The following is a 27,274-nucleotide window of genomic DNA, read 5'->3' as shown; positions in this document are numbered from 1 at the left end:
AATCATCAGGGGGAACGGATTATCTTAGACATGATTGTGGCAAAAAATGATTAAAGCAAATGGTGGGTCCTTCGCAAAAGAAAACAAAAAATGGGACCCCAATCGAGAGAATGTGGCGAGTGAATTTTCATTTTTACGTTTTTTATTTGGAAGAATATATTTGTTGGAAAACTTTTGTACTCGTGGCAAAATTATTAGAAACTCAATGGAGACACAGACGCGAGAGAGGGGAATGAAAACAGGCTGACCGGGTGGGCTGGTAAAAAAAAACCGGTTTTCCAGAGTCCAACGGCTACAGAGGAGGAGGAGGAGGAGAAGAGTCTTTGGCCCCTCGCAAGTGAGAAGTCTCCACCTACCTAGCCCTTCTTCTAGGGTTTTGTTTTACTCTCTCTTCTTACCCAACGCTTCCCAATTTCCCATTTATTTAAGATTTCTTCGTTCATCCAATCAGATAACTGAAATAATTTAGTATTTCTGGTTTCCAGAAATCAAATCCCCATGTTTCCTTCGCATTTACCTATTTTTATTCCATTTCTTTTCTTCAAATTATTTTCTTTTTATGCTATTTTAATCCTATTGCACAGATCATCATCATACCTTATGAAAAAGCCATAAATTCTCCGATTAGCTGTAGCTTTACAGGTACTTGTGCCTTTTATTTTTTATTTTTTTAAAATTATGTCAAGGTTTTCTTCCCTTCTATATTTTGATGTGTAATAATGCTTGCAGCATAAGGGATTGTGTAGTCCTGGACACTTATCCTAGTTTGTATTAGTTCATTTATTTGGCATCTTCTGGATTTGGGCTCTTTTTTTTTTGGTTATTATTCAATTCTGGACTGTTGGTTTCCGTGGATCATGGCTGTAAAGTTTTAGCTATACGTTTTTTTCCCTTTGTGTTTTATCCATGCTAAATTGATGAAATTTTGGTTTATTTTGTATATCAACGTAATAAAGGAGCTATTAACCAGCCAAGGAAGGGTTCGAATCCTGTGGCAATTGGGGGTGGGAAGGGTGGGAGGGTAAAAAAAAAAAGTGTACCATGATGTGTAATAAAGGAGCTATTTTTGTTCTTAAGTTTTGAACTTGGAAGCTGGAATTGGATGAGCCTTAATGATTTACTATCCTAAACTGCATGACGCTTGTGAGTGCAACTAAAACTTAGGGAAAAATGACAATTATTTTTCTTCATCGCACACACGATCATATGGTGTCTTGACTCTTCTTGCTATTGATTTTTTACCCAATAGAATGGTTTTTTTCCTTCATAGTTTGATTACTTGTCATCTCAAGTGAATTGTTAGTTTGTTAGCAAGCCATTTCTTGCCCATGTTGTCTTTTGATATATATTTATTTAGGTAATGGGAGAGCCGAGATAGATAGTGAGGCGTATTTTAAGGCAACAGTGAAGTCCATGAGTATGAGTTCAGTGAACTTGAAACTGTTTTCCATATTTATGCATGGGAAAATTTTAAAGAAATATTGGGTCATAATTTGGGAGTAGTTGATTTTAGATAAGTTAATGTTTCTTTTGTATTTGAGAATCTTCTTTCACATGAAATTCCTGTTAAGGGTGACTTTTCTTAAGAGCTTGTTTTAGTTGTTTTACTCCATCATGCCCTTTTCTCCTGCAATCTTCTTTCACATGAAATTCCTGTTAAGGGTGACTTTTCTTAAGAGCTTGTTTTAGTTGTTTTACTCCATCATGTCCTTTCCTCCTGCGTTTAATTTTGTTGGAGGTTGTACTTGTAGTCATCTTTTGTTGATCAGTATCCTATGTATAGATTGATGGTATTCCTTGTAAAAGAGGGTGGGGGGCTTTGTATCTTCTATTGTTGATTAGTACTTGAGTGGAGTCTGATGGTTGTGTCTTGCAGTAGCTGTTCATCCTGTTTTCTTTTGAGACGTTGGATTGTTTCTGCTTCTTTAATCCATTTGTCTGTTCTTACATAGAGGATTAAGTGTTTTTGTCACCTGCTGTATATGGACTTCTATGCACATTTATGTTCTGTATAATCACTTCTTGTATTCTAATGCAGTGAGCAAGTTATCTTTCCGTGAAACTCATTCTGTTGCAGTAAGAATGCCATGTGACGAAATCTTGAAGGCTGTTTTCCCACTTCTTGAAGGTGCTGATCTGGCTAAATGTATGGTGGTTAATAAACAGTGGCGAGAGATTGCTCAAGATGATTATTTCTGGAAATGCCTGTGTGCCAAGAGATGGCCATCAATATGTAAACGGCCGCAACCTCCGACAGTAACCTACCACAAGCTTTTTAAAACCTTTTATAAGCGTCAACATCGCCGGGCACTTCTCCCTCCTAGGCTGTCTTTAAATGACTTGGAATTCTATGTTGACATTTGGACTGAGGACCGTTTAATCTTCTCGGAGGTAGTTCCTGGACCTACCCTCCAGAATGGAATTTGGATCCCACCTCCTGGAATCTGTGATGTGCTTAAGTATCACTTGGAGGGTTCAGGGTATAAGATGATTCTACCTGTTGAGCCAAGGTTTACCATTCCATTGAGTCACTCAGTTTCCGTATCTGTGCTTGTAGTGCGCAAGGATTCCAACAAAGTTGCGTGCATAATTGACAAATCTGTGTTTGACTATATAGACCGGACAGCTTATCGGGCTCTAGCATTTGACTACCTTGATATTTCACCTAGCAACCCTTTTGTTTCTGAGATTCGAGCATGGATCTCTTTGTTATTCTTGGATAATGGCAATAATGAAGGGATCATTGATGTTTTTGGTATTGAGTTGGATTTCTGTGATGCTGCCAACTCAGAGGAAGAGGTCCTCTGGCTGCTAGACATTCTTGATTGGAAGTGAAGGGCTGGGTATCTGCTTTCTAGTCTGAACACCTTGCTGCTGAAGATCAAATCTAACCTGGTTGGTGTTGGTTCTTTCAAATCCAAAGTTTGTATATATGTTCCTGTCAATGGTCAATAAGTATCCTGGAAAGCTTTTGATGTTGATCTCTTGTTTGTAACATGCCGAGCTCTGTTTTTCTTGGGCTATCAAAGAGTTCCTGTGGGAAGGGAGTCTTGCTTATTTGTGCTTGAAAATTTCCAAGTTCTGTGGATTAGCTCTTGTATTAGGTTATTGGATGCATTGATCAACGAAAGCTGCATTGTACTGGTATCAAATGTTTGCTTGGCATTTAGCTTATGCATCGTTATTGGGTAATTAAGAAGTTTCTCATTCTTTGGGTGTATATCCAAATAATGGACCGTGAACTGTATCTGCTCTGGACTCCTGTTAGGTTTCCTCTCGATGCTATGATTTAGTTTAGATCTTCAAATGTCTCATGGTAAAAGTTGGCTTCGTGGATGATATTTGGGTTCGCTGAATATTTTGTTTTATCCAATGGAATGTCTCTCGGTTACCGCTCTTGGTGATCATTTGTTTTTTTTTTTTTTTTTTAAATTAACAGTTAACGTCTGCTTAGGTTGTAAAATATCTAGGCTTGATTTCGTAGGTCGGAAGCTTGTGCCTCCCTAGGTTTTAGTGGCACAAGAATGTTGGGAATAAGAGGGTTGGGTCAGTTTGAACTTGGTTCGTTCGGTCCGAGGAAAAACCCAATGAGTCCAACCTTTCAGTGAGTTGATTTGAGGTTGAATTTAAAAATTAGATTCGAATTAAATATGAATTGAATTTAGGTCTAATTAGGTTCAAATTCGATATAGATCTGACATTTAAATTATTTATATAAAATAATAGTTATATATAATATTTATATTTTAGTCAAAGTTCCCCAGGATGTCAGATAGGAATGAAAACGAGAAATTTATTAAAGTTTTGACCATTTATCGAGTAGCAATAATCCGTAACATAAGCTACCGTTATTTGGTATATCCATTAATACAGAATTGTACGCTTGAGGAACTTCAAATATCAAAATTCTGACGGACTTCTATAGTTCAACGTTCAAACCAACTCGAATGAATTCCCTTCCACGTGCCAACTTTTATGGGTTTCATTATTTGGTCAACACACCATGGAAAATATGAATCGGTAGGGCAGAGCATATATCTCCAGTACATTCTTCTTTTCAAACTCGCCAACCCCAACACGCCAACAATACTTGTTTGGCGGTAATATTTGAAGTCTTCTGTTTGCATGTTGAATCATATTCCGACAACTTGTGCGGCTAAAAGTCAATAAAAACTGGAATCTCTAAACTACTTACTCAGGCATTTATTAATTAAGCAACATACATAAAAATCAATAATATTAATCTGGAAGAAAATGGCCCAAACAGACGTACTATTTATAGGCGCTGTCAAAAGGTGAGATCCGCCATGGCTGCTTAAAAGCAACCAGCATCTTGACATTGAGGATCATGATACCTTTAAAAACGGTGCTGTGGATTATCTGGAAGGATTCGTTCACCTGTGAAAGGGTCAAATTTGTATGGTTCACCAGTCAAAGGGTCGAATCTGATTTGGGGCCGATGAGGTGGACGATCAGCCATTTCTGTTATTTGGGGATCCAACGTTAATCTTCCGTAAGGCTGCAAAGGTGAAGAGCTCGTCTCTTTTGTTAATTTAAGCGATTCTCGAGTCATTATGGGATAGTCGGAAACTAATGCAGAATAGCGGGGCACATAGTTGCCTGACCTGCAAAGAACAACCCATGAACTGATAGCACCAGCACCTTTAAAAGGCATGGTAGACCACCTATTATTCAATAAAGCATAGCATTAACATAGCCGCAAGTTCCTAAAATTACTTCCCCATGTTACATCAAATTTGTAAAAGCAAAAGTTCCATTGTCAGATCCATATTAGTCAAGACGACAGCTTCAGAATCATATCTACTTCTTGTCGAGAATGGCATATACAGAAATAGACGAGATAAGAAAGTTCATATTTATTATTGACAAAAGTTTGAAAGGTAGGTTCGATCAATGCACCAAATATTGGCATTAGAACAAAGCCACCTCTGAAATAAAAATAAAAAATAATTTTTTTGGGAGAATATCTGGAACGATCATCAATTCAGAAAATATTTTAAGTGGAAGAAATGCAACACGTGCAAGAAGCCCATTGCAAGGGATAAAGAAGATAAGCCAACACAAGCCATGAAATCAAGTTCAAGAAAAGTATGAAACACTAACCTGGGCACTGACAAGTATGCAGGTGAGGCAAGAGAATCCACAACTGGGAAATGGACTTGACTAATGAAGCTGGAAAGCAATCGAAAATCAGGAAGTGGTGAGGAAAAGATTGCACCTTGTAATACCCATAGACTTAGGTACTGCAACCCATCCAGGGGAACTGTTCTAACAGATGGTGGCTTATCAAGATTTATTGTGCTGGTAGTAATCATAAGGAAAAGGACAAACCTAGACTGTGTCGAGCCCACATGAGGGATAAAAGAATCATCAACTGGCAAATGAACTCTACTGAAGAAGCTGGAAATAGCCACATCACTCTTAATAAGATCTCCTACCCTTGACAAACCACCTGGAGATCGACCCAGAAGCAGCTGGTCAACCTGATGCTACATCCAGAAGATAAGTTGTTCAATTAATCACTACTGCATGTCAACAGTTGCAAAACCAAAAGCATCAAATCCCTAATATGATTGCAGGACAAATACCCTAGAAATTAATCCGGCAAGATAAACTCCTTTGTTTTCTTTGTCTGCTCCTGATAACATAAACTATAAAGGAAGACATGAGAAAGTAATTATCGAAGTAATTAAAAAAAAAAGCAGCTTTAAATATTCAAATTCCAACTGTAAATACACAAAAGACGAGATATGGATATATCTAATAGTTGATAATTTGAATAATTCACGCATTTTGACAAAGCTGAACCTGGTCAAGGACAGATATAGCAGCGGATTCAGGTAGTTTTTTGAGACTGGTCAAGTTTTGAATGTCAATCTGCCAATTATAACACATCAAACTTTAGGCGGAATACGGCAATAATAGCTAATACAGTGACCTCAAGAGCTCATACTTTCTCAGTTGTCATTATTGAAAAGACTGAAAGAACTTTGAACAAAACTTATTGAAGGAGAACGCACAGAACAAAACCAAACAGCAAGCCAATGGAAAGTTTTTAAGCAAATATACTATATAACTTCATCATGATTTTCCATAAGAATAAACAGAAAATGGACACTAATGAATTATAAATATCATCAAACAAAATTACATTCAACGCTTATAATATCTATCCAAACAATAAGTGCACCAGATCCATGTACATGTTATCATTCAACAGACTAATAACTAAATATTTCAGTAGCCAATTAATTGCTCATTCTTTGCTAAGTGCCCAATTGCTTTTCACCTATAATATAGCACAACATGTTCCTGCCTTGACTTTCGGAGTAGCAATACCAGTGGGCTGCTCTCTAATGTGAAATTCTTTGAAGCAGCAGGATATACAATCAATGCACACCATTTTAAGGCAATAAAACTTTACAATCTAACTTGGAACTTTAACAGCACATGCAGTTAGATTTCAAGTTACTTCATCAGATATATTCGTAATGTCTTTAGTTCATGAAGATAATCAATGCACACCATTTTAAGGCAATAAAACTTTACAATCTAACTTGGAACTTTAACAGCACATGCAGTTAGATTTCAAGTTACTTCATCAGATATATTCGTAATGTCTTTAGTTCATGAAGATCTAACAGATGATATTGATTTGGAAGTCAGCTCCACCCAATCAAACAGGACTTCTGGATGTTTTTTGTAAGATGCAAGCAAAAAATTTACAGCATTCAAGTCAATTTAACATTTCTCACTAAAGCTCCAGCAATATAATGATGTCTAACAAAGCATTAATATTAAAGCTTACATTTAGCTCTAAACCTTACATCAAATCGAGTAGCAATACCAAGTCGCAATATCCTAAGTAGCCGTTCTCTGACGCTTAAAGGTAATAACAGTACAGCCACTTCATAAGGATCCTCATACTCAACTTCCTGATGTCACAATGAAAAAGAAACACCAACTTCAGTCTAGCTTAATTCAGTTATCAGAATTAACAACTTGACAACTAAAAATTGATGACAGGCTATCCAAATTTTCAAACAGTCTCCACACTTTGCAACCAAAATCTATCATATGCAAACAGGGAAATAAGGTCAACTCGCCAGCTATAGCTCAATCCTGGCCGAACTGCATAACCATTCCTGCATTTCGTTATTTCTATTTCTTTCACATGACATGAGCATATTAAGCAACAATATCATCTACAATTGCTCAGGTAAATTCAACTAAACAAGACAACAAGGGATACCTGGACACAGGAAAAAATTTGAAAACTAGAATATCATTTCAAGGAGAGCTAGACTACCAAAGGTTAAAAGCAAAACAATTATGTTAAAAGAAAAACGCACCACTGACAAAAATATGTCATGCATCCCATTTTCAGGTGCATTTAGATAAAAAAACATCAGCCAACAGCACAGCACTATACATGCATATTATGGAAACAAAGTGGGTTGTGAATGCAATCAATGTTTCTCCCCTCAACTTTCAGATCCATGTAATTTCTGAAATTTAAAAGCCTAGTTTTTTGGGGCCTATTATTTTTCCAGAGCATTTCACTAAATGCTTAGGATTCCAGTCAAGTATAGTTTTCTTCATAGTCTGCTTGTTCTTGCCAATTTGATTTTCAGAACCATAAAAGCACATGTCTAGGTATAAAAGGCTCACTTTGTAGGAGGTGAAACAAGATAAATCTAGAGGTAGCAAAATGGATAATTGGTTTTTCTTAAATGGTTGGTGGATGCAATTAATCCAATCCAATTACAACCGTTAAACAAATGAATCTAAATGGATAGGATTTAAATAGATACAGCAAAACCACAATCCATCCATTTAACAATTTAACAGTTCCAATGGCTGCACTCACAGTACTTTCACATCTTTTCATTGGTGATCTTTTTGAACTTCAGGAAATATAATAGCTCTCTGTCTGCAATCCAAACAAATTTCTGTACTCCTTGTTCCTTGGACTTTTTCTCATTTTCAGAAGCTGTTTCATAAAAATTTTTTGTGTACCTTTTTTCTGCATTTCTTGTTTTTGCTTTTCCCTTACAATTCAGAACACACACACACACTCTAGTGAATCTTTATTCATGCTACATCATCCCGGTTTGGAGTTAAATTCCAAAGTTTACACATGTAGCAGTTGCCAGTGTATATGCAATCAGTGTATAAAAGATTTACCTATGCATAAATTGATTCACCACTCTAATTTACGCTCCACATTTATTGTTTCCTAATTAACTTGGAAAAAATTTCCTTGGGCCCAAATCTCTGATAGTTAAGATTCCAAAATTACTTTAGTTGTATTGCAAATAAATCAGCTTATACTTTTACAATAGAAAATTTTGCATGGATTATGTTACCGATAAGAAACTCATGTCAATTTTGAGTTTCAACATGACATAAGCTAGTCACGTATAATTAACAAAGGACATTTTAAATTTCTTGTATAATCAATGAAAAACAAAACACAAGACGTTAGATTCTTATGAAAGAATTCATTAGAAAATATTAGAATTTACAGTTCGGCTAATGGGTCATTAAGACTAAGAAAGGTCTCATGTGTTAGTTTTTTTTTAAATAAGTGTATCTAATTCGGGAAAGTGTCACAATTCAGTGGGTGCAATAAATATGAGTGCGTGTATTTACATAGTAATTTAGATGTGATTTAGGTGTTTTAACAAGTGCCCATTGGGCATCTATTACAAAGATCCTATAACTTAACCCTATAAATCGAGATTACTAAAATTGTCCAAATTTATCCCATACCTCCACCAGAAAACTAGTAGTAGAATTTTGACCATATGAATGTTATCTATAAATTCTCTGACTTGAACTGTATCCTAATATTGCCATAAAATTTAGATAAAGCATCTTATTGGAATCTATATATATATATCTATATATATATATTTATATGAAAGTAGCTATTTTAATCACAGTGTTTCTCACTCCTATGTGGCATGCCTAATTGAAGAGAATTAACGGGTTATGGGTTACTTGAATTTTACCCATATTGAATCCTATTTGAATTACATTACATATTTAAAAATTATCTCTAATTTTAAAATAACTTTAAAAAACAACTAATCTTATCTTAATGGTATCTGCTTTCTATCAAATTATTACAATGATTATATTATATGTTTAAAAATTATCTTTAATTTTAAAATAACTTTAAAAAATAACTAATCTTATCTTAATGATATATGCTTTCTACCAAATTATTACATAGAAATATAGTAAAACCTTTTTAAATAACAATTATTGAAATCTTACATATCCCATAAATTACTTCCTATCATCACCATATCATTGATTAGTATTCAAATTGTTTATCATCTTTTCTTAATTTTGAATTAACTTAGTGTAAAAAAGAAAATTAACTGTTACACCGACAGATTTACCAATATTATTGGAAATTGAATATTTATTGAACTTGAAAAATGGATTAATCGATTTTTTCCTACTTAATTAAGTATGAATATATAATTCTAGGTTTATGGTCATTATAAAAATTTAAATTATCTAAAAGAATATTTATAAAAAAAGAATATCTACCAAGTTTTGGATATGGGGTACATTATTTGATATATACTATCATATTATAGTGAAAGAATGTAAACAAATTTTTAAAAATTAGTAAATAATTGAACATTAAAATTAATATGAATGAACATGTAGAACTGTTGTTAATTTTTATATTTAAATAATTCATATTTGTATAAATTCACAATAAATAAATAAAAAAGACCGTGCTAAGGCACGGGTAAAATTCTAGTAGTTAATTGAAAAAAAAATTGTAGCAAAAAGGTGAACCTTTTGCTTTCAAGGAGTTTAGTACTTGAGAATGTATATAGTGGAAGAACACATAATTAGCAACTAAGGGGAATTATGAAAAGAGATGAAATAAAGCCACAAAAAAAAGGATTTTTTCACTGTATTAAAGAAATTGACAAGGCTTCTTATCAACATTTTGACTGCTGTTTTTTAATTCCCAATCTCTCCAGACTTCCAATTCTTGTGATGTCTTTACTGTGTAGAACCCACTTTAACGGTGATGTTTTATCATTAAAGCTGGTATTACAGACCCACAACGAAAGTAACAGATGTACAGCTGGGTTGGCGTGAAGCCATCATTGTATAGGGTTAAATCTACTTTGCTAGTCCAAGCCTATTCTTTCTTTGATAGGTGGATTTATATGGATGACATGGTAATCCATATAAATGTACTTGTGTGGTTGGGTTTAAATGGTCATCCATGTAAAGTCATTAAATTTTTCTTAATCATCCCTATCCATTTAAGCTTGGTTTATTTGGATGGATAAATGGAAATGGATCCAAATTGCTACCTCTACATAAATCCTAAGTTTGGGAGCTTTCATGTGTACAATTTGCTCTACCAAAGCCAGATTATGAAGGATAAATAACTAATGTAAGACATGGAATGGCAGACTCAAGCTCTAGAGGTGCATTACCTTTTGAGCCACCTTTTGCGAACCAGATGTACAATCACTGGACAAAGGAATTCCCAAATTGGCACTTGGGGTGTGACTTGGAACCTTATTTGCTTTTTTCTCATGTGAGTCCTCACGTAAGCGCTTCTTGCTTCTGTCAATTGGCCTTGCTACTTCTACCTGTTACCAAACAGTAGTTAATGCCAATAAATCTTATTCGGAATAACCCTAATACATCTCACTAATATGAATTCACTCCTGCAGTTGAATCAGTAAGCGCTCTAAGATAAGAGCAGCTTCAATTACCGAAAGCATAGACGTTGGACCTCCTCTAGGCCATTGTACTGTCTTCCCATTCATTCCCCTTATAGCATTTTCAAGATCCTATTATCATAATTGAGAAAACGAGTCATGTAGTCAAAATCACATTCCCGCCAGACTAGATTTTTAATTTTTTTTGACAAAACGGTTGCCACTTAACTTGAAAATACCACGCAAAAATTCAAACACCATGAGTTCAAGTAAAATTGATACTGCATTTTCATTGGAAAGAGGACATCATGTCAAAACAAAAAAAAAAGGAAAAACCCACACTGAACCTTTCTGAGTTATACATTCAAATCATTTTGCTAGGTAAGAATGCCAGCCAAAATGATTTGCAGTTCTAACTTCCAATTAAAAAGGGCAGCATTAGAGGAGAAACTGGAAGCGATAAGAATGTGTTGCTGACCAGGTCAAACTTCAAACAGCTATAAATAGACAAGTCTAGAGTACAATTCAACCATGATGTGTGTGTGTGTGTGAGAGAGAGAGACAGAGAGGGGGGGTCGGGTGAAAGAAATGCAATAGAAATCAAAATCCCCAAAATCTGTAAGCGCCTTGAAGAAAAATATTCAACACTTATAGTGGACATGAAAATTACTGAGCCTCATGACCTTTACTATCCTGGAATCACTATCAACCTATTTACTACTTATCATGCCAAATGAAACAACTGTTAGCCTAGCAATTTACTTTCCTCAAATCACCAAGATGCTCATTCTGTATTTCATTGTTGTCAGTTCCCTCCATCTTTTTTTTTAATAAACCTTCAAATGACTCCTCTAAAAAAGTAGAATTCTGCTGACACAATAAGATGCACACTTGTTCATAACATAGAATAAAGAAATCCCGTTCGCCTTAATTCCCCCTGGCAAAAGAAATTACCATACAAGTCATTGCAATTTTAGACATACTCAGAAAATGTGTCACAACACTGAACTGATGTATGCCAGATATATGAAGAGTAATAAAAGGCCAACTTACTGCTCGTTTGGTAAAGTGGACAAACCCAACAGGGGAGCTACCCTTTCTCCACAGCACTACTTTTTCTATCTGAAAGCATGATGATTACAGCATCAATCATCAATTGAATCACCAAAATTTCAAATTGAAGTTGCAATTAACCAACCTCTCCGAAAGGCTCAAATAATTTCTTCAAATAGTTTTCATCAGCACTCAATGGAAGGTTCCTGATAAATGCAATTTTGATCTGAAATCGCAGAGAGTTCTATGGTAAGACATCAAAACACGAGTTGAAGACAGCATGCCTTACAAAAAGAAATATGTAGTTCAAGGACCTTGGCTAGGGCAGCTGGATCAATTTCAGGTTGATCCTCAACCCACTGAACAGCTGGATGCAGATTACCACCAAGCATAAAATCTGCTTTTGAACCAACCCGAAATGCCCTCGCAGCGGCCTGTTTTTGAGAATTTCGAAGGAGGCAGGTTCAAATTTCCGAACCAACTATAGTCTTTGGATTTTGTAAGCTGGAGAATGTTATATCTAAATTAACAAGGTAGAGATTTTGGATTCATAATCTTCCCTCATCTGTATTTATTCTTATGATTAGATTCGAAGTGGAAAGATTGCATAATCAGAAGCATTATATTGATTGGCAAAGATGCAGAAATCATGCATCAACAACCAAGGTTATTTTTTAGCTATCTTGAAATAATCTTAACAGAATTGAACAGGGATGCGAAACTACCTCACGACAAGTTTAATCATAAAGCATCTTGCTTAAGAGGAGAAGAAGTAGAAGAGACCTAGTCCATATCAGAAGTTCAAAGAAATATACTCAAGGAACAAGGGTTCATGAAAAACTTCAGGTAGAATCAGAAAAAGCTATGCCAAGCATTTGGAAGAACAAAAAATAGGTGACATCAGATTCATAACGCAAGTGATTTTAAAAAAGAGATGGGACATCTTACTGATATAGTTTTTGACAATTCAAAGATATTAATCCAACAAAATAACGGCACTGGTAATTTAAGAATCAAGATATGAAGGAGTGTGTTTAAGGAAACTATACGACGACAGAAAGTTGAGGAGATGAAACAGAACTAGCTTTAAGAAACACATGGTTTGAGAAAGATTGCAAAGATAAAGATGTCATAGTTTGGAAGCAAACTTTGCTTTTAGATTGTGTTAACACCCTCAGTCCAACGTATGATTTTATAATTTATTGGCACAACTTCTCAAGTAAATGTTACAAGCATATTACAGATTACAGAAAATTGGGAGCATGAGAAATATGCCAAAAATTATTCTCCAATAATTTGTGTTTTAAGCAGTGTGATTGCTTCTTATTATTTAATCTTTTGCATAAGATCAGGGAGAATGGTAGCTTTCGATCCAATGATCGTCAAAGTTATCCACCCATCATTCATTAGAGGACAATAAGCAGAGAACAACTTGCACTGCTTAAGAGAGGGTATGTACAAAACTTATATCTCAACATCTCATAGAGGCCAATGGAATATTGATGATGAAACATTTTTTAAAATCTAAGAGAGATGTCTGTAGAATCTTGAGATTTAACCCACTCCCACCGCAAGAGTTACAAGTAATAAACTATGGAGGAGACAAATATTGAGCCTAAACGAACTCAGTTTAAGATTCAACAGAGAAAGTCTGGAAAAGATTATGAAGAAGATACTTATCAGATGCAGCTTTTAATCAGAAAAGGAAAATAAAATTTCTTTGTAAATCAGCTAAATCTGAGAAAATATTGACAAAAGAACAAGATTGGACCTGCTGAACAATGTTTGAGTAAAGCAAATAATATATCAGCGTTAAAGGTAGAGATCATAACGCATTGATGAAGATGACCATCAATTAGTCATCACGATTCATAATTTTGTATAGTAATTTCTCGTGCTTCATAGCAGAAAAGTTAATTGATAGGCTAATGCACTAAGTTTTAGATTAACAAATGCACCATCTGTTAGCCCAGATTTAGTACCCACCCTCAGTGCATCATTCAGATTTAACATTTATTTTTATGGAGATTGAAGTGAATTATAATCCTTGTTTTGTCTTTTAACAAGAAAATGGACCAACTGGAACCAAGAGTCAAAACCACGAACCTGAGCTTCTAGCCTGTATGATTTGAGATGCAAAACGAGTCAAGCAACACGAGTCAAAAACAATATCCCCATATGTGAAAAACTGAACAGCTAGGGTAAAGATTCATTGAGCAAATTAGGATGGCAGGAAAGAGAACTTACAGCATGAGAGGAGAACTTCACAAAAGCAAAACCACGATTTCGTTGCTTTATAGATTTTGTTTCTCCCACCGGTGAGGCAAGATCAACAGAAATAACATCAGGAAAAACCTATACTAAGAAAAGGAAATGCAGGTAAGGTGTCTTGTAACCTTTGAAATTATCTACGACTAATTAACTGTGTGCAACTCAGAGGTGTACCTGACGTATAATTCCCTCAAATTCATAAGTGCTCCAACCTTCAAGACAGAATGCACCAATCAGGTACTGTTTAAGAACTTTAAAACTATAGAATGAAAGAAGTGCAACCTGGCACCAAAGGAAAAGTTCATACAGAAGACCAGATAAAGAAACACTTGTCAACTAAATCACATGATACCAATAAATAGAAATGTATACGGAACATACTTTCATAAACTTCATGAAAATGGTGAACTGTACTTTTTTTTTTTTGACCAGAAAGACAAAAGCAAATAACTCTGGGAGGATAAGCAAATGGCAGTTGGTGTGCAATCTTCTACAAGCAGATATTAGGCAAGAAATGAACCTTTATTGAGGTTTCCGAAAAACAAAGTGTCCTGCTCTTTAGACGGGAGAACACCAATTTTCTTTCCATCTAGCTGAGTCGTAAAGGTCAGAAGAAATATGGTTCAACAAGAATTCTAAATCCATAATCAATTTTCAATCCAATTAGTAACAAAGTATGGTGCAGAAGATGCAATATTTACCACAAATCCAGATTTTTCTCTCACGGCCTTCTCAGCAGCCTCTTTTGTTGCAAAACGCACAAAGCAAAAGTCCTAAAATGCCACAGATAACAATGAGAAACCATGTGATTCCCTTCTTCCGCTTCTGTGCTTAATTTCTCTTTATGAGATAGTGAGACGAGAGACATGAAATGTTGAGCATCATAGTCGATAACAGAAACAAGTAGAGCAACAAAAACATGTTAAGCAAACCTTTATGCTGCCTTTTTGATCCTTTATAAGACGTATTTCAACAATTTCCCCACAATGAGAGAATATCTGGAAAAGCAAAGATGCTAAAATTAAGTGTGCAGAAGTAAAGGATGTGTTAATCGATCCTTGATTCGTTCATTTCGAGAGAAAAGCCTGGAAAGGACAACCAACCTCATGGATAGTACTTTCAGTCACTGTGTGAGGCAAACCGCCAACAAACACTTCAGAACCCTTAACTGCATCTCAGCCAACAAAAGTTTTCCCATTAACCGTCGGCAACTTCACTAGGAGAAGAATTGAATAGAAACAGAAACCGAAATGAACCAGTATACAAACAAGACAAAGAGATAACCTCGGATTTTTCATTTCAAGTGAAGCTTGACAAATAACAGAAGTTGCATTAACGAATTGTAAGACATGTTTGTTTTGACTAGTACAAGTCATTGCCAAACAGAAACTTTTAGGATGAAATTAACAAGCTCAGTAACGGTCCTATCAGGAAATCACTTGCTGCAGTAGGCACTGGAAGAGTGAAATTTCAACGCACATTTGAATACAAGCTTACCATGATGCTCAGCAAACTGGCTCATCCCTCACTGAGGAGGCTTCTATTCACGAAAACAGATTTAAGGTTCTCAACTCCAGCAAAAGCAACACCCCTGAAAAAAAAGAAATGCTTCTCCCATCAAGCAAAAAGAACGGAAAATTTTGATGATCAAGCGAACGAATTAAAGCAACAAGTTAGGGTAAAACCGTGTGAGAGTGAAAGAGATGGAGCATAATACGAGGATAATACTCATTTGCTGGATTTGTGCTATGAAAATTAAGTCATGAAAGAAAAGAAAAACGATAGATTTCGAGGGAATTCAAGTAACAATGCCAAAGAAGGAATGAAGGCTGGAAATATCTTTTGATTGAAGTAAAAACTAGAGCAAAGGAAAATAAGGGACGTCTTGCCAGATGTGATGAATCATGCATGGGTAAAAAATTCAGATAGTGAAGATGCTAATTAACCAAGTTGGTTGAGGAATTTAGCGAATGGAGCAGCCCTAGTTATTGAATCCGCAGGCGCAGAGGCCGGTAGTTCCGGTCGCAGAATCTTTCGGTTGAACGAATATGGTTTGGCTTGATGATTTTACAATAATGTCCTTGTTAGTTATTGCCGGTTTGCCGCCTTTACCGTCCTACACGTACAATTAAATCAAACAAAGGAAAAAAAACATATGGGGTGTGTTTACATATACACACATATATATACATATACATGTAACATGAGTCAGTATAACGTAAGTAAATATTATGTGCACTAATATTGAATTGAACATATTATTATGGTTAAATGTATAATTAATACATGTACAAAATTTAAATTTTTTAAATTTAAATTTAAATTATTTATTAAGCATCTAAATTAGGATATGCAAAAGATTAATCCTATATACATATATACACGCGTACACGCACACGCGCGCACTGTCATATATTTAATCACATGAAGGGTTAATTTGAGATTATATATTGTTCCAAAAAGCCTAATTAAGACTACATCTTGATAAGATGAATTTATCATATGTTTTATTATGCAAATGTTGTTTCAAGCTCTGAATTAGGAATACATATTTCTTCATTTTTGGTGAATTATGACCGAAAAAGAAATATGAAGAGGATAAGGCGGACTTGGTATACTGGATGGATTGCAGCCTGTTTCCGTCTGCGGAAAGGAGCTAAGCGGGCCGGGGAGAGCGTCACATGCTTTTGAGTGGAGTCACAGCTGGGACCTGGGAGAGCTGCAGAAGCATTAATCTCTGCACATAAACTGTAAGTGCATCCAGCTTGAGATCAAACAAAATGCTTCTCTGGCAGCATTTGCATGGGGGCTACATGTTGCCCTGAATCGAAACAGAGCCACACTTCACCTTCCCATCGATTTTTTGCATCGCATCTGCCTAGTCCATCGATCCTCCACGTTCTAGAAATGCAAAGGATCCATCGTCCTATAAATACCCCTTGCTCTCCTCGGTCCTTAATTTCACCGCACAAACCCAAGTACAACTTGATCATATCCTCCACTTCATAGCCATAGACAGAACGGTGTGAAGTAGTGAACACAATGGCAAAGATCATGATCACGGCAGCTATCATGATAGCCTTCTTGGCTCTTGCTAAGGCCTCTAGCTTCAAAGCCACCACAACCACCCTAGTTGAGAAGGACGAGAACCAGGGGGGGTCAATCCCAGCAGAGATGCCGCCGGCAGATTCGACAACAATTTGAGCAGCTCCGGCATTGCCAACAGTACTTATCCCAGGGGAGAGCCCTTTCGAGATGGACATCATGAACCAGCAGGGACGGCAGCAGCAGCACCTCAGACAATGCTGCCAAGCACTTCAGAACTTCGACGAGAAGTGCCAATGCGAGGCCGTAAGAGCGGCAGTTAGGCGGCAACAGCAGCAAGGAGGGAGCTGGCAGGGATAGGGCGGCCAGGAGATGCAACAATTCAAGCAAAAGGCTAGATACCTCCCGCTACTGTGCAACTTGGGACCCCAGCAGTGCCGAATCTACTAACTTTAAGGCCATTTAGTATCACCGGCTGGTAGATCTTCATGTTATCCCGTGCATGTTGATTAAATAAAGTTCTTCCAGTTCTCTAGTTGTTTCGCTAGATGATTGGAGAACTATCTCTTGTACCTTATGAGGATGGTGGTTCTGGCTCGGATAGTCCGGGGCCTCACCCTGTGGTACTTCTGGAAGTGCCGCCTCGGCAATCTTCTTGACAAAGTGACTTTGACCCGGTTACCAACCCGGCTAGGATCTTTCGTCATAGAGCCGAGGTGACGTCTAAATGTCTGACCACCGGAGAGGTGGGATATGACCTCTGACACCTGATAAAACTGCTCTGACACATGCGCCGCCTGACACTGACAACTGTTCCGGCGCGCCTTTCCGCAGGAGCCCATCAAATCAACTTGATGCACCACTCCTGTCAGATCTCTAGGGACCCGTGCTAGCAGTCCCTCTTTCATGTCCATCCTCTATAAATACTCAACACTTCTATTGAGAAAGGGGATGACCAATTTTCTGGTAAAACAACATACACTGATTCTCTCAATTATTATACCACTTCTCTAATCCCGAACTAACTTAAGTTTCTGAGTTATACCGGGGGATTCAGCCCCTCTTGTAATCTAAGCAGGTGACCTTGCCGCTGTGACCTTTCTAGCCGGGACACTTCCCACTTTTGGTTCACTCCAACTGGTCAGAATTCACCTCTTCAATTGGCGCCGTCTGTGGGAACGCGAAAACATCAGAGGATGAAACCTACGCGTTCTAGGAGCAGGAAAGCTCTCACTATTGGGGCTGAGCAGAGTAATGCGGCTCAGCAGGAAGATATTTTCGAAGGACAGGAGTCCCCGAGGACTCAGCCCTCAAATGAAAAAGCCATAACCCGTATGGCCGAGTTTGTGACCGAGAACCCTAACATCTTCGAGGAGTTAGGGAGGTATCTTAAGAGACAAGGCAAGCAGAAGGTCGAGTCCTCTAAAAGGAAGTCAGATGGATCTCCTGAAGGTTCGTCTGAAGAAGAATCTGACGGGAGGCGCCTGAGCCGAAGTGCTTCAAAGCGGGCATTCTCCAAGGCCACCTCTAAGGTCACCTCCCTAACCAAGGCATTTTCAAGAGGGCTCTTGGGGCGACGACCTGAGGAGGAACCTCGACCCATGGGGAGAGTTGGGGTGGATTACATGAGGGCTCCACCCTTTACGGATGACATCAACGAGGAGAGGCTTCCTCCCAACTTCAAACTCCCCTCGATACAATCTTACGACGGCCGAGGTGATCCTGAAGACCACATCCATGCTTTCATCTCGGCTTTCCGCCTATATTGCATCCCTGACCCCATCATATGCCGGGTTTTTCCAGTATTCCTCCAGGGGACAACTCGAAAATGGTTCTGGGGTTTAGAACCTAGGAGCATTTCAACCCTGGGGGAATTAGTGGAGAGATTTCTCCATCGGTTTATCTCCTCCCGACCTACGACCAGGATCTCGACTTATCTGCTGAATATGCAACAGAATCCGGGAGAGTCACTTCGGTCGTACGTCCAGAGGTTCCACGAAGAAAGCGTGCAGATACCTGATCCCAATGAGCAGGTTACCATCGCTGCTTTCAATACGGGGATCCACAAGAAGTATCCTCGCACCCTCCAAGAACTATGGTTGAAGGTCGAAAAGGGCATACAGGCCGAAACCTCGACCGTATGAAAAAAGAGATCCAGGCCGCCCGCTCAGGCCCTAGAACTGATCCACGAAGGGGAAAAGACGCTGGCCGAAGTGAAGTCGGCACAGGAACCGGCTTCCAAAGTCCTGGCCGAGATCGCCGCAGCGTGTTTGACAGGATATCTAAGGGGAAATCATCCATTCTCGAGTCCGAGTTAACCCCTTTGAATACCACCCGATCCCGGATATTGTCCGTGATGGAACAGAAAATCTTGGAAGGGCACCTCCGAAGATATACGGTAGCAGAGATAAGAGGAACTCGAACCTCTACTGCCTGTACTACCGAGACATCGGGCATGAGACTGAAGACTACAATGACCTCAAAAGGGAGATTGAGAACCTCATCAGACAGGGACACCTAAAGCAGTTCATTCGTCGAGGTGGAGGTCATCAACGTAATGAACCTCGACGTGACAGCCGGGGTGACCAACGTCGAGAAGCAGCTGCAGGCCCCCAGAGGATCCTAGGGAGACAAAAAGGCCTCCCCGAGACGGATCTTCAGGTCATGGGTTAGGGTATGGACCCAACATAGCCGGGGTCATCAACACCATCACCGGAGGTCCGACGGGAGGAGATAGCCAGAATTTTCGGAAGAGGACCTACAGGTAAGCTAACCCGGATCAGGCCGAGTCAAGCTCCCGCCCGTCCGAAGTGATCTCTTATGGATCCAGCGATCCTGTCCCAATTGCCTCAAGCAGTCATGAAACCTTGATGATTGAAGTACTCACCAACAATTACATTGTCAAGAAGGTCTACGTTGACCCAGGGAGTTCGGTGGACGTCATGTACCTCCGCACATTTGAAAGCCTTAAGTTGACCAGGGAACACATGACCCAGGTAAGGACCCCCCCTGGTAGGGTTCGGGCGACACATCGTACATCCCGAAGGGGTGGTTATTCTGACGGTGACTGTAGGGCATCACCCCCGTTGCCGAACCATCCCTGTCAACTTCGTGGTGGTTAAGACCGACTCTCCGTACAACTTGCTCCTGGCTCGACCCACGCTTAATGCTCTGCGAGTAGTGTACTCCACATACCATCTAAATTTTAAGTTTCCTACCCCCGCGGGTGTTGCCGAGGTAAGCAGCGATGTTTACTCTGCCAGAGAATGCTACCTCGCCACTTTGCAGGCAGCCTCCACATCGGCTTCCGGCACGAGATCCGAGAAGAGGTCCAACATCCTCTCAATTGATTGCATCGTTTCTCAGTAAGCTGAGAAGCCCCAGAGACTGGAGGTCGGAGATGAGGTGGCGGAGGTCTCCCTGGACCCCACGAATCCGGATCAGACGATCCGCGTCAGCATCTGTTTGCCTGGCCCAGTTAAGAAAGGTATGGTGGATCTTCTCAGAGAGTACCGAGACGTCTTCACTTGGGCCGCAGATGAGGTCCAAAGAGTTCCGCATCACCTCATGATACACGAGTTGAACGTTGACCCACAGGCACGCCGGACAAACAAAAAAGGAGGCACCTCGGCCCTGAGCGCAATCGAGCTGTAGGTGAAAAAGTGAACAAACTCCTACTCACAAAAATAATCCGGGAGGTCCAATATCCGACCTGGTTGTCCAACCCGGTCATGGTCAAGAAGGACGGGGGGGCTTGGAGAATGTGTGTCGACTTCACCGATCTCAACAAAGCCTGCCTCAAGAACTGCTACTCATTGCCTAAAGTCGACACCTTGGTGGACTCGGCAATGGGTTATGAGATCCTCTGCTTTCTTGATGCATTCAAGGGGTATCACCAAATCGGGATAAGTCAAGAAGACCAGGAGAAGACGGCCTTCTATACAGACCAAGGCGTATATTGCTACACCACCATGCCTTTCGGACTAAAGAATGTCGGGGCCACATATCAGCGTCTGGTTAACCAAGCTTTCAAATCTCAGATCGGCCGAAATGTCGAACCTTACGTGGATGATATCCTTCTCAAGAGCCAGACGACCTCCACTTTTCTTTCTGACCTGAAAGAGGTTCTTGAGATCCTCCGGAAGACGCGAATGATGTTAAACCCCAAGAAATGTGTTTTTGGGGTCACATCGGAAAAATTTTTGGGTTATCTCGTCTCAAGGCAAGGCATAGAAGCAAATCCAGATAAAGTGAGAGCGATCCAGGAAATGTCTCCACCTCGGTCTATCCGTGAGGTGCTGAGGCTCACAGGGCGGTTGGCGGCCCTGAACCGGTTCCTGTCACAGTCAGCTTCCAAGGCATTGTTTTTTTTCAAGGTTCTAAAGAAGGCCGACAGCTTCTCCTGGACTGAAGAATGTCAACAGGCCTTTGAGCAACTGAAGGAATACCTTTACCGCCTCCCAACGCTTACCTCGCCTCGGCCAGGGGACAAGTTGATTTTGTACCTGTCTGCCGCGGTCGAAGCCGTGAGCGCGGTGCTGATAAAGGAGGAGGGTGTACAGATGCCAGTCTATTATGTCAGCCGAGTCCTCCGGGATCCGGAGACCAGATATACACAGGAGGAGAAGCTCGTGCTGGCCTTAATCTACACAACTCGCAGGCTTAAACCATACTTTTTAGCTCACCATATTTGCCTGAGAACTGACTAGCCCCTCAGGCAAGTTTTGTCACGCCCGGAGGCTTCCGGACGTCTTACTAAACGGGCCATCGAACTAGGGGAGTACGACCTGTCTTACGAACCTCGAACGGCCATCAAAGCTCAAGCCCTCGCGGACTTCCTGGCTGAACTCACCTTTGATGAAGTGAATGAGTCCACCCGGCCACCACTGAGTCTCAGCGGTGGATTCTGCATGTGGACGGCTCTTCCAACAGTGAGGGTAGTGGGGCAGGTTTGCTCCTCGAAGATCCCCAGGGAGAGATGTGCTCATATACCTTAAGGTTTGACTTTGCCGCCTCAAACAATGAGGTCGAATATGAGGCAATCATTGCCAGACTGCAGCTAGCTCGTAAGCTTGGAGCTGGGCACATCTTGGTTCACAGTGACTCCCAACTTGTCGTGTGCCAGATACTAGGTAAGTATGAGGCCAGAGAACAGGTCATGCATCGCTACCTCTCCAAGGTCCACCAGTTGATCGCACATTTTGAGTCCTTTGAAATCCAAAGGATACCGCGGTCGCAGAACAAGCAGGCCGACGCCTTATCTCGGCTTGCTTCTACTTCATTTTCTGATTTGAGTTCTTGTGGAAGTTTTAGCCGAGTCGGGATACCTAAGAGAAGTCGTATACCCCGTCTATCTCGGAGACACCTGGATGGGCCCCTTGATTCGATTTCTCAGTCGGGGGAGCTCTCTGATGACCGAGCTGAATCGAGAAAACTTCAGCGTAAAGCAGCTCGGTACGCCCTCCGACAAAATCTCTTGTACAAGAGGTCCTACCTCGACCCGTGGCTGCGGTGTATCACACCAGAAGAAGGCCAAAGGATCCTCCAAGATATACACGAGGGACTCTGTGGTGCTCACGTCGGCTACAGGATGCTCGTCAAAAAAGCTCTGTTGCTAGGGTATTTCTGACCCACCATGAGGGTAGATGCCCAGATCATGGTTCTTAGTTGTCCTGCTTGCCAGCACCACGCCTCTGAGCACCACCAGCCGACCAATCTCATGATCCCCATCACCTCGCCATGGCCGTTCGAACAATGGGGGACTGACATAATCGACCCATTCCCCATAGCCCCAAGCAATTACGCTTACGTGGTGGTGGCGGTAGATTACTTCACTAAATGGGTCGAGGCCGAGCCTCTGAGAAGCATCATTGGGTCGGCGGTTCAAAAATTTTTCTGAAAAAACGTGGTTTGTCGCTTCGGTTTACCCCGGGTGGTCATCTCGGATAATGGGAGGCAGTTCGCTGATAATTCCTTCAAAGCGTGGTGTGAAAATCTTGGGATCAAACAGTATTTCACCTCGGTTGGACACCCCCAGGCCAATGCAGGTCGAAAACTTCAATCGCACTCTCCTCCATGGCCTCAAAACTAGGTTACATCGAGCCGGATCATCCTGGATGGAGGAGCTCCCCAGCGTGTTGTGGTCCGGTAGAGGTCAGCCACCCAAGAGACCCCGTTCTCTTTAACGTATGGGTCCGAAACTGTCGTCCCAACCGAGTTCATCACTCCAAACCCACGAATGGCAGCGTATGCCGCCGAAGTTAACGAAGAAGAACGGCGAGTTGACCTCGACCTCGCCGAGGAGAAACGTGACATGGCGGCGGCCAAAGTTGCTCTTTATAAGAATATCCTAACTGGCTACTACAATGCCCGGGTCAGGCACCTGCGATTCAATCCGGGAGACCTTGTGCTCCGGAAGAATTCGGTCAGCCGAGCTGAGTCTCAGGGGAAACTTAGCCCCAAATGGGAGGGACCCTACCGTGTTGTCGAATCCAGCCAAAACGGATACTGTAAATTAGCTTACCGGGATGGTTCTCGGGTGCTTCGAATTTGGCACGCTGAGAACCTCAGATTGTATCACCCCTGAAGGGCATGTGTTCTGTTGGTTATTCAACTTATTTGTTATTTTTTCCTTAGTAAAAAATTTTATTCTATTCTAAGTGAAAAATAAGGGGACAGAGCGAATATATCAGCCGAGATCGAATAAGAAAGAAGATAAAAATTGAAAGTCATTATATTAACAATCAAAAGGTTGGTTACATGGCACCGAGGTCGGGTATGGTTCTAAGAACCGGTCACCTTGGTGAACTGTCAAGTTAAACTACACATACGAATCCCCTACCCCGGCGTCCTGGTTGTCCCCGGTCACTTCGACTCCACCACCTCCGCCATCGGCACCATCGTCTTCGCCATGTAGCTCAGCCCCGTCCAGGTCAAACTCCGACAGCCACTTGTTGAATTCCTCTCTCACTTCGGCCAGGTCCCTCCCGGCCTGGATGCCTTCAGCCATGCGGTCGCAGAGTTCCTTGGCATCCTCGTTGAAGTTGGGCTTGTCATGGAGAGATTCTAGTTGTTCCGGGGTGAGGAATGGGGTCGCATAATGGATTGCTGAGGTGTATCCGAACATGAAACTCGGCAATGTGAACTCGTCGAGGTCCTTAATGAAACCTTCCGATTTCCGGAAAGCCTCCAACGCAGAGGTCCCCGCCTTCTCGATGGCCGCCTGAGTTGATTGTTCCTCTTGGACCCTTCTATCTTTTTCTTCTTCAAGGGCCGTCATCAAGGAATTCTTGGTAGTTTCGGCCTACTCTCGCGCCGCCTCGGCCTTATCACGTTCCTGTTCGATCGCCTTCAGTTTTTCTTCCAGCTCGACAACCTTTTTCTCAAGCTCGGACGATGGTTGATAGTTTTCGACCAGCCTGGTATAGCGCTGAGTCAGTTCGGTGAGGAAGGCCGTGGTGGAGGCCCAGGAGACGGAAGCGCTCTGCATCAGTTCGCCCGGAGTGAGCTTCCTAGCGTAGGTGTTATCTCTTGGTAGAACTGAATGGACCAGGAGTTCCTGAACGACCAAGGAATTTTTGCAGCGATCGTTCACGTTGAACTCCCACTCCAGGCACCACTGCGCGCCGGAGTGCCTTTTATCCTCCCCGACTTCTTGTGGAGGCACGTTGTGAAGGTTGAACAGGGAAGACCCCGTCACGGGGATTTCGGAAAATGCTGTCGTTCCCCTGCCCCGGGGTGGAGAAGCTATGATTACCCCTCTGATAGGCACCCCGATTGGAATGGCCGAGGTGCGGGAACCCTCCCCGGTGATTATCACGGGAGATCCCCGACTCGCTATAGCTGTGGTGGTTGAGGCCGGGGTCGTTTTCTTCTTCGGTCGAGTGCACGGTTCGGCCGCGTCCTTGCGCTTTGGTGGCCTCTTGTTTACCCCGGACGCCCCCGAGGTAATCAGGTCGGAAACTTTCGTCACTACGAAGCATAAAGGTAGAGTTAGTTAGAATCAAAGGAGAAAAAAATAGAGTAAGGAGCGAAGAAGTACAGTGTTTTTCAAGCCTATTAGAAAAAAACGGCGGGCGATCCGGGCTGATGAGAGCTCGGCTAATTTCCCCGTCGATGAGAACTGTCTCGGAAAAGTCCCAACAGTTGATCTTGAGGCCCGATCCCGTTAGCTTCCGGAAGTTTTCTTCTTCCAGGTGGCCCGGAGAGATTTCCTTGACCGGGGTGGGAGGCCTCCACCAAAATCCTCTGGGGAAGTCATCAGCCGGGACAAATATGAAGTTCCTCTTCCACTCCTTTATGGAAGAAGGGGCATCTACCACCAACTTCGGGACCTTGTTTCCGAAGTAGAACCATCCCTTTTCACTCCCACTGTTCTTGAGTGAGTAGCAACGGCGGAAGAGATTAACTGTGGGAGTCACCTCCTGATGTCGGCACAACATCTGGAAGCCGACCAGGACCCGGATCGCATTAGGGGTGAGTTGAGTGATTCTCACTCCCCAATATCTCAGGCAGTCCCGGAGAAACCTCGTGGTCGGCACTCTGAGCCCGGCCTCCAACTGGTCGAGGTATATGGTCACTCTACCCCTGGGAGGGAGCTTAGTTGATTGGTCCGGCCGAGGAGGATAGATGCTATAATCCCTCCTCTAGGGATACTGACGGATCAATTCGGCAGTCAGGGCTTGACTCATTATGCTGCTGAACATGGGTACCCGGTCGTAGTCAATTGCCGCCAAGTTCGGAGGGGTGGCTGGTTCCTTCACCCCCTCATTCCTGGGAACTTCATTGCCGAAGTCATCGTTGTAGAGGACCTCTGCTTCAACCTCGATTTCCTCACTTTGTCCCAGAGGTGTCCCGACCTGATGAGACGCTTCGGTCCCCCCTTCCCCGGCCTCAGAAACTGTTCTCTCCTCGGAAGGGTCGGGCCTCTCTGCCTCGGTGAAGTTTAGTCTCACAGTCTCTTTGTGTGTACGAGCTGTCCTAGCCATTAGTAAAAAGAGAAAGAAGTGGACTTACTCGGTGCGGTTTGAGAGATTGCCGAAGTGGAAAGACAAACAGAAACGAGGCTCTGGGATGATTTTAGGTTTCTGGTAAAGAGTGAAACGGTAAAAAGGGATTCCTATTTATAGGCTAACAGGGGAAAGATGAAGAGGCGGTACCTTTGGGATTCTAGAGGGCACGTTCTCTCTCCTCATTAATGAGAAGACTGTTCGCCTGCCTGCTAATGTCGCGTCTATTCATGAGCTTGCCATTAAAACTGACAGCCGTCCTTTCATTTCTCTTCCAGTCTCATCCACGAGGTCATGACGTGTTCTTGTGTTCCGTGTCCTACACACTTGTCAGCCTTGGGAAACAACGATCTCGGGAGGCCACGATCTCGCTCTTCCCGAAGCTTGGGGGGCTTAGTGAGGATGGTGGTTCCGGCTCGGATAATCCGGGGTCTCACCCTGTGGTGCTTCTGGAACTGCCGCCTCGGCAATTTTCTTGACGAAGTGACTTTGACCCGGTTACCATCCCGGCTAGGATCTTCCGTCATAGAGCCGAGGTGACGTCTAAATGTCTGACCACCGGAGAGGTGGGATATGACCTCTGACACCTCTGACACCTGACAAAGCTGCTCTGACACATGCGCCGCCTGACACTGACAACTGTTCCGGCGCGCCTTTCCGCAGGAGTCCATCAAATCAACTTGATGCACCACCCCTGTTAGATCTCTAGGGACCCGTGCTAGCAGTCCCTCTTTCCTGTCCATTCTCTATAAATACTCAATACTTCTACTGAGAGAGGGGATGACCAATTTTCTGGTAAAATAACATACACTGATTCTCTCAATTATTATACCACTTCTCTAATCCCGAACTAACTTAAGTTTCGGAGTTATACCGGGGGATTCAGCCCCTCTTGTAACCTAAGCAGGTGACCTTGCCGCTATGACCTTTCTAGCCTGGACACTTCCCACTTTTGGTTCACTCCAACCGGTCAGAATTCACCTCTTCACCTTACTTAACACATAATCGTGTGCGTTGGATTATGAAGATTATTGTCTGAGATTAGGTTCATGTACTCTCGGAAATGAATAAACTTTATTTGGTTTAAATTTGTTCGCAAAAGCTAACTAGAACTAATCTGGAAAAGCTGGTATTAATTCCTTATATTTAGAAAGCTTTTGC

General features: G+C 41.5%; 3 protein-coding genes across 14 annotated transcripts; 2 read left to right on the top strand and 1 right to left on the bottom strand.

The window, feature by feature from the left end:
• The first annotated feature begins 181 nt into the window (after positions 1-181).
• LOC140011067 (F-box protein At5g39250-like) lies at positions 182-3,220 on the top strand. 6 transcript variants are annotated; one of them, XM_072059152.1, is made up of 3 exons: positions 183-337; positions 585-642; positions 2,078-3,220. In XM_072059152.1, the coding sequence occupies exon 3, from the start codon at positions 2,083-2,085 to the stop codon at positions 2,833-2,835; it is 753 nt and encodes a 250-aa protein (XP_071915253.1). In that variant the 5' UTR covers positions 183-337; positions 585-642; positions 2,078-2,082; the 3' UTR covers positions 2,836-3,220. The 6 variants fall into 6 exon arrangements, with proteins under 6 accessions (XP_071915250.1, XP_071915253.1, XP_071915251.1 ...); XM_072059150.1 differs by having other exon boundaries at positions 2,039-3,220; XM_072059153.1 differs by having other exon boundaries at positions 189-344.
• Positions 3,221-4,021: 801 nt separating this feature from the next.
• On the bottom strand, positions 4,022-16,139 carry LOC113702416 (uncharacterized). 7 transcript variants are annotated; one of them, XM_072059477.1, is made up of 19 exons: positions 16,007-16,137; positions 15,558-15,651; positions 15,164-15,228; positions 14,993-15,058; positions 14,762-14,833; positions 14,581-14,653; positions 14,235-14,272; positions 14,037-14,144; positions 12,104-12,223; positions 11,935-12,015; positions 11,790-11,858; positions 10,791-10,868; positions 10,506-10,664; positions 6,849-6,956; positions 5,830-5,898; positions 5,610-5,672; positions 5,353-5,510; positions 5,125-5,193; positions 4,022-4,685 (listed from the first exon to the last, which is right to left on the bottom strand). In XM_072059477.1, exons 2-19 carry the CDS (start codon positions 15,580-15,582, stop codon positions 4,358-4,360), a joined length of 1,749 nt encoding a protein of 582 aa, XP_071915578.1. In that variant the 5' UTR covers positions 15,583-15,651; positions 16,007-16,137; the 3' UTR covers positions 4,022-4,357. The 7 variants fall into 7 exon arrangements, with proteins under 7 accessions (XP_071915578.1, XP_071915577.1, XP_071915579.1 ...); XM_072059476.1 differs by having other exon boundaries at positions 15,746-16,136; XM_072059478.1 differs by having other exon boundaries at positions 15,950-16,136.
• A 5,944-nt stretch (positions 16,140-22,083) lies between these two features.
• Positions 22,084-22,734, top strand: LOC140011079 (uncharacterized). The gene has a single exon (XM_072059202.1). The coding sequence runs from the start codon at positions 22,084-22,086 to the stop codon at positions 22,732-22,734; it is 651 nt and encodes a 216-aa protein (XP_071915303.1).
• Positions 22,735-27,274: the final 4,540 nt, after the last annotated feature.

The sequence above is a fragment of the Coffea arabica genome, chromosome 7e (assembly GCF_036785885.1).
Source record: "Coffea arabica cultivar ET-39 chromosome 7e, Coffea Arabica ET-39 HiFi, whole genome shotgun sequence".
In the NCBI taxonomy this organism is placed as follows: Eukaryota; Viridiplantae; Streptophyta; class Magnoliopsida; order Gentianales; family Rubiaceae; genus Coffea; species Coffea arabica.
Note: the sequence above shows the minus strand (reverse complement) of the source record. Positions and strands in the feature narration are given on the sequence as shown.

Excerpts from the sequence above, each read along its gene's own strand:
- LOC113702416 (XM_072059477.1), bottom strand. The coding sequence starts at position 15,582 with ATGAGCCAGTTTGCTGAGCATCATG. Across the intron at positions 15,229-15,557 it reads CCAGTTTGCTGAGCATCATG|TTAAGGGTTCTGAAGTGTTT; the intron begins GTAAGCTTGTAT and ends GCTGAGATGCAG. Across the intron at positions 14,145-14,234 it reads TTGAGGGAATTATACGTCAG|GTTTTTCCTGATGTTATTTC; the intron begins GTACACCTCTGA and ends TTCTTAGTATAG.
- LOC140011079 (XM_072059202.1), top strand. The coding sequence starts at position 22,084 with ATGTGCTCATATACCTTAAGGTTTGACTTTGCCGCCTCAAACAATGAG.